Raw genomic sequence first — 11,137 nt, 5'->3', positions numbered from 1 at the left:
AGTGCAGTGGCACAATCTCGGATCACTGCAAGCTCTGCCTCCCGGGTTCACGAGGAAGGGCAAGAAAGGTTCTTTAGTGACCTCTGGTTCAAGGCTAGGAGTATGGAAGAGGGGAGGGGGTTAGGGCTGGGTAAGAAGAAAAAGCATGAGCAAAGGATTTCGGTGTCATCCTTCTGCAGTTCAGGCCTTAGCTAATGGTCACGTCTGTTGTATGGCCTAAAGTCTAAAGGACTGGTGGAGTAGGTTTGAGCAGAGATGTGGGGAGGACTAAATGCTTAGAAAAGAGGACTCGATTTCCTTTTTCTTCCACCCTCATATATCACCTTCGCCTGTCCCTAGAACAAACGTATGCTCTGAATTTTCTAGGATTCTCCTGGTTTCAGTGTACTCTGGTGTCTCCACGTAGACTGTTGATTTTCAGACCATGTTTATAATTTGAGGTACGGAAAACATCCCTGTTCTCCAAATCCAGTTTGTGGCGGCTGCCCCTGAGGCTCCTGTGTGTGCTGGGGTGCCCTATTCTTGCATGTTGAGGACTGATCAGACCCTAAAAAGGGAGCACCAGTCTGCAGAGAGGATTGTAGGACAAATTCTGCTTGCTAGTTTAATGCGCTTATTACTACATTATTATTAGCAGATAATGATATTAAGAGAAGAGGTGCCAGGGCGGGCAAGCACATACATCTCATGATTGCTTTTGCAAATGTCAACGGCAGTGAAAACAGAGCTGAAGGTGTTTTCGAGGTGAATGGTTTGATGGCAGGGGAGAACTTGAGGACAGATCCCGAAACCCAGGCCCTTCACCTGCTGTTCTACCTGTATTTGGGTACTGAGAGTGAGTGGAGTTGCTCAGTACCTTTGAGAGAGGATGATGCTGTGGTATCCAGGTGTTTCTTTGGGAAACACTAAGCTTTAGAAACCCTTTGGTTTTCATCTCCTCTCACAGGCCACCTGAGGCCAGGAAAATAACTTGCTGTCAAATAAAGAGAAGTGCTGTTTACAGATCATTTTTAGGATATTGACACCCACTATATTTCGTGTTTCAGTGGGGAGTTTTGCTTGCAAAGAATAGAACCCATTCAGACTAACTACAATAAGAGGGGATTTGTAGAAAAGATACAGGAGGATCTCAGACAGGAAGTGTAGGATTTGTAGAAAAGATACAGGAGGATCTCAGACAGGAAGTGTAGGATTTGTAGGTGGGCACCGTGGTCCTACAGCATGTCTCTCCGTTTGTCCTAAGAGCCGGTATTTGTGTCTATCTGCTCCAGCTCCTCCCTGCAGGCCAGCTTCCTCTGTGCGGAAGTTTTGCTTTCTTAAACATTTTGTTTGCACACAGCTTTATCAAATCTCACTTCAACTCCACACAGCTTTTCAGATCCGTGGTTCATCCTTTTCCAATCTGCCTTAGTCGGTCTTTGTGTTTCATAGATCAGCTTCTCAAGAGGAAAGTTGACAGGCCCAGCTCAGCCCTTGGATCGGGTCCACTGTCCAGTTCATGCTCTGGTCCAGTCAACTACTGGGGGAGCTGCAGGTCCTGGGGTATAATCCTGGCTGTGTAGAAAAGCTGGGGACAACTTCAAAAGGAAGATGGGTAGGGAGGTCAGGGCAGGAGTGGAGGAGGAAACGTGTCTAGAACTCTTGACCATGTGATTGTTCTAGGGAATCCAGTGCCCTGTCTTAGAGGCTGAATGTTCACATCTTCTGGGGAAGAGAAGGGAGCGTCGTGGTTTAAAATCTCAGGGGACGTGGGAGGCTGGGCTTGGATCTGTACTGTGTTGAGTGAGGTGGGAGCTTAAGTAAGTTACAGATGGTCTCAGACTTCATTCTGCAAAGAGGGTAGTATTGTTAGCATTGTTAGCTCTGGTCTGACCTCAGAGGCACTTGGGCTCATATCTCCCAGTCCATGTGTTGTCTGGGTTGTGACAGAAAAGAAAGGACAACACTACCATCGTCACCCTGAAGCCACAGTGTGCAGAAACACACTTTGCCCAAGCTCCTCTGTAGTTCTCTGCTCTTCGTGTCAGAGGAGTGGCGGCAGGTAAGCGGGGGCATTGGCGGCTTCTCAGGAATGTTCCAGGTGGTCCTCAGGCGATGGCCTTGCTTCCGTGTCCATAGTGAGAGGAGGCCTCCGCCTCTCTACAAGCCTTTGAGGGGATTTTCCATGAAGGCTGATGGCCGTCTGACTCCTCACCCGTAGGCTCCTGAATCAGGTTCAGTCGAGGTGTAGGAACTGTGTTCTGAGAAACCGAAGGAAGTCCGTTAGATTTTATTCACTCTGTGATACTCCTCAGGAGGAAGAAGAGGGAGGGATGTTCTTCCCAGTATCAGACGGGAAACAGGACCACCCCAGGGAACGGGGTTGGCCGGAGCCCCTGTAGCTCACAGGAAGCCTGTGGACACTGGAGGGTCCTGACCTGAGCCCAGAGCCCGTCCTGTTAGGCTGGTTCAGTCCGCAACTGCAGTGTTGCCAAAGGGTCAGTCTGATCCAGGAGGAGCTCTTCAAACCGTGCTCCTCAGATCACCTCAGAGGGGACAAGTGACCAGAGCTTGGCATCTGCCACCTCCGTTTCAGTTCCTGCAATTGTGCTTAAAGGATCGTGCTGCTAGATAAATTCATAATTTATTGTTCAGTGCGTATGTTTTCAGGTTGGGTGGCTAATAGACCTACTTAGTTCCATTCTTAGTTGGGAAACCAATGAAAACAGGATGGAGAAGAGAGCCAGGAGAAGGGCCGGGGATGTGTATTTTGATACAAGACATCAAACGTAGAGATAAGCGAGGGAATTTGTTGGAGGAAGGGAAAAGAAAGAATTGAAAAATACAGGCTGGACCCTGGTTATGCAGCCAGGAAACAGGGTTGCTGTGGGGTATGGAGGGGAATCTTAGACAGATGGAAATTTGGAGGCAGGGCTAAAAGTGTCTGGGTGTGAGAAGCTAGTGGGGCTGTGGGAACAGGCATCTGGCCTGGGAACCATCCATAATATTGACACTCTTTGCTCATGGTGAGAGGCAACAGGAAACGAAAATATGCGGATCTCGATCACTCAGCCTTCTAGAGAGGCGCGTGAGAATGACAGCAGATCCCTAAAGGTATTAATTACTGTCTTCTGTGTTCTTTGAGTCTTTGTTTCTGGCTCCCTGAGACCTTGTTTTCTTCTTTAATGGCATTTTGTATGTTCTGCTGTATCGGGGAAGGTGTGTACACAGATTGAGTCATCCTAATTTGTTGTCTCCTCCATAGTACCTAGTACATCGTAGGTGCACAGTAAATGACTTGAATCTTGGCTCATAAAAGCCTGGAGACAGCTCGCTGCGCACTGCTGGGAGGTGGGCAGGGATGTTAGTAGGTCTCGTGGAGACTGGGTGGGGTTGAGCCAAGTCTCAGGAGTGTTGAGCCCTTGCAGAGAGAGGCACGTGTGTTGTGCATCTTCACATTCTGCCCTGCTTGGGAGTGTGCTTGGGGAGCGCGGCAGGCTGCCATCCACGCCCGTCCCACACCTGTCCAGAACAGCTGTGGTTACTCTTTCTCTTTTAAGGACACAGCTCCAAGATGGAGCATAGTCCTGGATTCTTTGTTCTTGGCTCCTGGGACAAACACACTGTCATCACTTTGACTATTCTTTGTATAGACTTTTCAGAGGAGGGTTTCAGTCTATTTTCATCATGCTTTAGCCAGATTGGAGGACCTTCTAGAGGCAAAATGGGCTGACAAACTTCAGGATGCTGTTCTCCTTGGCATGCTTTCTGGGGAAGGTTTGTCTGTTGCTCTCTCATCTCACTTTTCTTTTGTAAAGAACACCATACCCTATAAATTACTAGGTAAATGTCAAGTTTGTAACCTCTTGGGGAAGCCCAAATCACATTGGTAAGCAGTATTGGGATCAAGTGTTCGTCTTGTATGGGAGGGTAGCCCTGCGAGAGCAGAGACTGGATCCCAGTCATCCTGAGTGCTCCCCCTGGTCAGTGAGGGGCCCTAGAGTTGGCCATGATGGTAGCAGCTGCTGCTAAGTGAACTCTGAGCTGTCTTTAATACTCCCACAGACTGGATCATGGCCTCTTTCAAAGTGGGATCTTTCAGGGAACAGAATTATATCTCTGCAGCGGATGTAAGACTTTGTTTAGTGACCTAGTAGTTGCTTCTTCTTGGCATGACCCTGAGCCTGGTTGACAACAAAGGCGAAAATGCCCAGACCACTGATCACTCAGCAGAACCCCAGGGTACAGTACGCAGGAGGCGTAGGTAAGAACCCCTATGTCTTTGCTGCTCACCTGTCCTTGCTCTGTTTTTTCTGCTTTTCCAGGGCTTCACTTATGTTCCGCGTGAAGGCGAGTGCTGTGGAAGGTGCCTGCCGTCTGCCTGTGAAGTGGTGACCGGCTCACCACGGGGGGACTCCCAGTCTTCCTGGAAGAGTGTAGGTCCAGGCCCCCGGGACTGGGAGGAGGGCAGATTGGGGCCACTCCAGGGACCAGTGTTGACCTTAGTTTCATCTCATTCCCTGCCCTTTGCTTTCCTCACTGGGCATTTCACCCAGCTATTGGTGTTATCCAGATGCCAGCTGGGATGACCTGCCCCTTAGGAACTAGTTAAGACTGCCTCAGGCTTCCCATTTTGTAGATTTTGGGAGAAAAGCCCAGGGCCCTCTCGGGGGTATTCATGCTCTCTCATTCACCTGTGAATCTGAGGTGCTGTGGCTGAGCGGCTGGTTCTGGGATGGCCTCATCACCCCTCCGAAGTGCCACAGGCTGCAAGTACTGTTCTGGACCACACTGACCCAGGCAGGGTCCCCAGACCTTTTCACTGATTTCTACTGAAACCTCCCTGGCGGTTTTAGGGAGGTGGAAAACTTTACAACCCAGAAAAGGAACAGTATTTCCCACAGTCCCTCGGCTATTTCTGCAGGTCTGGCCGGGGCATCTTGCCAGCCCCCCATCGCCCCACTCTCATCCTCTCCTGGCTGGCCCACCCCTGCCAGTCCCTTCTTGTAACACAGAGCAGTTCAGCTGTCCCCTGTGTGCTGCCAGGTGCTCTCAGACTCTGATGCTCATCAAGCCATTTTCTTAAAAACAGAGGATTCCGTCTTTGGGGATTTTAGTCCAGATGCTAGGAGAATCACAGTTCTTTCAGTCTGGTCAGAAGGATAAGGTGGGTAGTAGCCAAGTCCTGGCAACCTTGGGAGCTGGTGCTGGGAGGAGGTGAGCTGCCCATATGGGCCTTCCCTCTGTCTCCCTTAGTAAGACCAATGCGCTTCCCTTAGAGAGGAAGATCCTGAGCCTTCCCCATCTCCTACCCAGGCCCATTGCCTTTCTCCTCCCCAGTGATAACAGAATGACTTACTGGGCTTTTTCAGGTGAATTTCCACCTCCCCCTCTAGTCCGAGTTGCCTATGTGTTCCCTTCCCTGTGTTCTCCCCTCCCCACCTTTTAGTGCTTCTGCTCCCATGTGCCCTGGATGGAGGCAGGTTTTATTCCTCCTTCCCAGGGTCAAGGTACAGCTCAGATCAGAGGCTGCCCCATCCTGGAGGGGCGGAGAGCCAGTCCCTTTGTGCTCAGTACTCCTGCCCCTTTCCCCATCTCTCATTTTCCTTCAAGGCCCACCCCACCCTGCCCCCATCGGTATTTGCAAAACATAAGGTGACCTGGGCTTCTCTCTACCTCAAGTCTCCATCTTAACTAAAAAACTTGGGTGATGGCAGTGGTTTTGCTGCTAAACCATGTCAGGGGGCAGCGGGGGTGGTGGCAATGGGTGCTCTTAGTGAGCTGGTGGCCATGGCTCGGTGAGTAAGTAATCAGAGGAGGGAGAGGTCTAGAGGGTGGAATCAGGAGTGGGAGGTGAAGAGAATGGCTGCAAGTGTTTGGCATTTTCTACACTTCATCTGGAAGGAGAAGAAATAAGCAGGCACTAGGAGAAGTAGGGCAGGGCCTGAGATGGCGGCAGAGGGCACCTGGTTACATATCTGGGTGCTGGCCGACACAGGGCACTCGCGGTGACATTTTCTGGGGAAGATCCTCCTGGTGACTTTTCTGAACCATGGTCTTGGGTCCTTTCAGTGCTTTTGGCCCATGGTGACAACCCTTGAGATCAGGCTACCTGTGTGCAGCCCCGGACTCTTCATGGACAGATTGCAGGGCTGTTGGGGTCCCAGGCCAGCCTTCTCAGGCTTCTGCCAGCTCCCTGTCTCCCCCTACCGTGGGAAGTGGCACCAGGCTGGGAAATGGGTTGGGCTTCCCCGCTGCACGTTCCGTCTGATGGCCCACACTGCTGCTTCTCGGCCAGAGTGTCTGAGCTCAGCTCAAACCAGTGCTGAGAAAGGGAGGGTGAGTCCCCTGGCTTCTCCAGGGTGCTTGCCTGGGTGCCTCAGTCAGGTGATTTTGACCCAGACTTTGAGTGGCACTCACTGAGATGAGCCCCACTCATCCCCTCCGTGGGCCCTACCCTGTGGTGGGGACTTACAGGTTAAGCCAGGCCTCACGTCTAGAGTCCAAACCAACTCCCTGAGAGAAGAGCACCTTCCCACTGGGACCCTGGGCTCTAGCCCTGCCCCAGCTTGTTGGACTAATTCTGGTGCCCTTCAGGTCGGCTCCCACTGGGCCTCCCCGGAGAACCCCTGCCTCATCAACGAGTGTGTCCGAGTGAAGGAGGAGGTCTTTGTACAACAAAGGAACGTCTCCTGCCCCCAGCTGGAGGTCCCTGTCTGCCCCTCGGGCTTTCAGCTGAGCTGTAAGACCTCAGCGTGCTGCCCAAGCTGTCACTGTGGTAAGTCGTGCAGGCTGGGGCTGTGCTGGGCTGGACTGGGCCCCATCTTTATAGGCTGGGGCTGTGCTGGGCTGGACTGGGCCCCATCTTTAAGCCTCTCTTTCCACCTTTGGCTCCTGAATTCTTTGCCTTTTTAGCAACTTAGGGAAATGGATAGGACCGAGATCTTCCCATCTGTTCCTACTGCTTTTATGAGAAAGCAAATAAAATGAGAAAACCGTAAGAATTTCCCAAAGATCACTACATAGCGAGACTGGGATTCGACCCTAGGTTTCTCTGACGTGGAGACCACCTTTGTATGCTGTGACGTTTCACCCTGGGGAAGGCGTTCAACTTGCCACTCTGACCCTGCCAACAAACAGACAAACAAATGGCAACAACAACAAAAACGTTCTCTCTAGTGAGGTGAACTCACTCTGAGTTTAGGTGGATTCTCACTCTGGAGTGAGAGGCGCTATCTTGACTCACCGAAACCTCTGCCTCCTGGATTCAAGCGTTTTTCCAGCCTCAGCCTTCCGAGTAGCTGGGATTACAGGCGTGTGCCACCACGCCTGGCGAATTTTTGTATTTGTAGTAGAGATGTGGTTTTGCTATGTTGGCCGGGCTGGTCTTGAACTCCAGACCTCAAGTGATCCACCCACCTCGGCCTCCCAAAGTGCTGGGATTACAGGCACGAGCCACTGCGCCTGAGCCCTGAATTCTTGAAAGTGAAAATTTCAAGAGTTAGCATTTCGTTGTTTGATAAACCCAAATATCCTGCCATTTATCCCATCCCTTAAACGTAAATTCACATAAGCAAGTGCTGTCGCTTGGAGAATGTACGGGGCTCTTCTCACTGTGGGCTGCATGGGGAAGGGAGGCTGCTGTGGGCTCTGGCAGTAGGACCCCACTGCTGTGTTGGCGGGGGAAAGGGCCGACAGATACAGGAGGGAGGCCCAGACACGGAGGAGGAGCCCCAGAGAGCGAGCAGCCTGCTCACTGGTCTCACCGGGGTGTGTGGTGCCCACTCTCACTCTGCACTTTTCTCTCCCCCAGAGCCCGTGGAGGCCTGCATGCTCAATGGCACTATGATTGGGGTGAGCCGCCGCCCTCTTCTCCAGAGCAGGTGGTGGGGACAGGGAAGGGGGTACTGCGGGAAGGGTAGCAGGCAAGTCATTGTAAAGCAGAAATGAAGGAAACCGGGGAAACCTAACCCCAGCTTTCCACTGCCTGCGGGACATCCCTGGCATCCTGGAGCCCAGGCTAGGACCATCTTCCTGACTCTCCGGGCCGTCTCACACTCACTTCCTGGCCCCCACCTCAGGCACCTGTGCATTTCTTCTGTGCACAGAGAAGCACTCTGAAGTCATTGTGCACGTTTTAGTCTGTCCCCTCTGCCACTGCCTGGGCTGCCTCTTTGGCATGAAAGTTCTCACTGTTACCATCTCAGTACTGGAGATGGGAGGACAGTAAGGCAATGGGCCATAGGAGACAGGAGGAGCAGCAGAGCGATGGCTCATGGGAGCTATGGGTGGGTGGGCAGGAGACAGCATATGGGAGTAAGGTGAGGGGGGGATTTGGGGATGCTGGGGTGGCCTGACCCTGGTGCCTCTGGTTCCAGCCCGGGAAGAGTGTGATGATCGATGCATGCACAACCTGCCGCTGCACCGTGCAGGTGGGGATCATCTCTGGATTCAAACTGGAGTGCAGGAAGACCATCTGCAATCCCTGCCCCCTGGTAAGAGAGGCTCGATGGGGACCGAGGGCATGGACTGGATGCTTGTTGGGACCCAGGCAGTGGGACCTCACTGGGGTCTTTAAATAAATAAATCTTTCATAATTTTCTGATTATAAACAGTATTTGACAATGAAGAAGAGAGTAAAAGTCACCCACCCAAATTGCGTGCCTCAGAAATAATTATAATTTTGGTTTTATAAGTTGCAAATGTTTTCTTCCTGAGTTTTCACAATAGACACAATATTTGCCAGGCTTATGATACTATGTTTACAGTTCCGTATCCCTTTTTGTCTATTTTAAGAAATAGCACCACCGTTCTTCAAAAATACTAAAAATTAGTCAACAAATATTTATCAGACACCTCCTATGTGCAAGGCTCTACACAACATTCCTTTGAGTGGATGTGCCTCATGTATACAGCCAAGCGATTACGGGACATTTGGGTGGTTTCAAATATTTCACCCTGTTTCTGCCGGGGCACGCTGACGATGCTTGTTCTGGATGCCTCCTTGAGGTGGTTCTGAGGGGTGGACTCATCGTTTCTACTTTGGCGGATGAAACTGGCATTCCGTGGTTTCAGCTGTGGCTTAGTCCTACCTCACTGGAAAGTTTTGAGCCCCATGGCAGCAGGGCGGGGCCTGCAGCTCAGGAGGGGGCCTTGGCTCTTCCTCAAACTCCTTTCTGGATGTCGGGCTTCTGCTGTTTGAGAAAATGCCACTGGTCAGAGGAATTTCTTCGAGCTAGACGCATGAACTGTGGGGATGGCTCTTTCAGAGAGCGCAGGGAAGTGCTTGTCTCTCAGCTCTGTGAGGCAGTGGGGGCTGCAGCAAGGTGGAGAGGAGCCACTTATAAGCAGGCAGCACAGTGGCCAGAGGGGCAGGGGTGGGGGCCGAGAGGTGGTGCAGGTGTGTTTTACACTGTTGAGGACAAGGGACAGGTAGATACTCTACATCTGTGTTCTTCATGGCACTTGGAGGTATCAAGCTCTAAGTGTGGACTTAATCAAAGAAGTGTGGAGTGGATAGGTCTGTAGGAGACACAGCTGTTTCTGAGAGAGATTCAGAGAGAGCATTCCTTAATTAGGAAGAAGGTAAGTATGTGGTTTTCCTTTTGCTTATATTTTTACCATTTTACCATATTATTACCCAGTCGATGTTTTAGGATTTGGGGCCCGGTTGTGTGCATGCGTGTGTGTGTGTGTGTGTGTGTGTGTGTATTGTGTAACAACCCACCAGAACATATCTGGGCTTCCATATGGAATGAAACAATGCTGCCTGCAGCCTTGTGGCCTCCCTTTTTCCTGGAATGTCCACTGAAGTCCAATCAGGGCAGCCAGGAGACAGCGGGCGGCCCACCCCAATGCCGGCTGGTGGAGACGGGCCCTACAGCCTGCTCTCTGGAGGGCGGGCCGGCTCTCTCCCTGCAGTGCCCTCTGGTGTTCAGAGGGAGCCGCAGCTGCTTCCTCCGTATCTGGAGAAATCCACCTTTAGAATCCAGTCTCAGATGGAGGTTTCCAAATACTCAAAAATCCATGGTCCCATTTGGACTGTGTATTCTTCTTCTTTTCCTCCAAAATTCTGCTATCTCCCAGAGGAGTGCAGCCACCTCCTGTCTCTTGAGATCCCTTAGATTCCCTTTCCCTCTATGCATCTCTCAAGCCTTGCTGTAGCCGGCCTCTACTGATCCCGTTCTAGCTCAGCATCCTCCGCTAGTCCTACTACGTCTTCTGCCATGAAAGGTCTCTGGGACATCTCCTGGGGGCGGGGGTAGCTGTGGTGAATTAAGGCTGGGTCGGTTGGCTTGAACTGCACACATCGGGCTGAAATGTCAGCATTGCCCGAGATGTGAGTCTTCTGTTGCCTCCCAGGGGAGACAATGCTTGTACCTAAAGGGAGATCAGCAGAAGGAGGTTTGTGCTGATGAGTGGTCGAGATGAGGCTTGACAGCTGGCTGCTCAAGGAAAGCACGAGGAAGAGGGGCCACCCTGCCGTGGAACCCTGGAAAGGCGTCCTGGAGGAGGGCCACCCTGAGTGGACTTCGAGCCATGAACGGGTGGAATGTCGAATAGACCTTCCAGGGAAGGGCATGGTGAATGAAGAACCGGCAGCCAGAAGCCAGGGTTAGAAAAGGGAAACACGAGGAGGTGGATGGGAGAGCTTTAAGCAGTCGATGAAATACATGGAAAGGGGCCATGGAGGATGGTGTGCAAGGCAGTTTTAGGAGGACAACTGTGTGAGGAAAGCAGGACAAATTGGCTGCTCAGACCTAAACAAGTGAACTCGGGGGCTGGCTGGGAACTTGCTCAGCAGGAGGAGGAAGAGGCTGCTCCTGAGAAGGATGTTTCCTGCAACAATCCAGTGTTCTGGGAAAACCCAGAAGGCAACTCTGCCCTCTCTGTGAACGAAGGCATGTGGAGCACATACCCGTAGCCAGCAGCAGCTGGGAAATCCAGCAGTGCCCAAACAAGTCCCGTTCATCGTGCGCGGCTGTGGTCTGGTCCTACAGGGCAGCAGACATGCTGCAGAGTGGGCGTTTCCTCTACGCTCTCTCCTCGCCTCCCTTGCCTCTTCCAAGCCCCTGCCACACCCTTAACACTGTTGCCCCCTTCTGCTTATTTTCTGCCTTCTTTCCCTTTTCTTTCCCTTTTCTTCCAAATCTTTCTT

General features: G+C 51.8%; 1 protein-coding gene across 2 annotated transcripts in view; it reads left to right on the top strand.

The window, feature by feature from the left end:
• The window catches only part of VWF (von Willebrand factor), a 198,345-nt gene that overhangs the window by 171,497 nt on the left and 15,711 nt on the right, over positions 1 to 11,137 (top strand). For both annotated transcript variants that reach the window (XM_011982933.1, XM_011982932.1), the window contains exons 44-47: positions 4,305 to 4,415; positions 6,577 to 6,757; positions 7,793 to 7,833; positions 8,358 to 8,474. In XM_011982933.1, coding sequence (XP_011838323.1) covers positions 4,305 to 4,415; positions 6,577 to 6,757; positions 7,793 to 7,833; positions 8,358 to 8,474 — 450 coding nt within the window. The remainder of the gene's footprint in view (positions 1 to 4,304; positions 4,416 to 6,576; positions 6,758 to 7,792; positions 7,834 to 8,357; positions 8,475 to 11,137) is intronic.

Source organism: Mandrillus leucophaeus, unplaced genomic scaffold (assembly GCF_000951045.1).
Source record: "Mandrillus leucophaeus isolate KB7577 unplaced genomic scaffold, Mleu.le_1.0 Scaffold245, whole genome shotgun sequence".
In the NCBI taxonomy this organism is placed as follows: Eukaryota; Metazoa; Chordata; class Mammalia; order Primates; family Cercopithecidae; genus Mandrillus; species Mandrillus leucophaeus.
The sequence above is the reverse complement of the archived record's forward strand: the minus strand, read 5'-3'. Positions and strand labels throughout refer to the sequence as shown.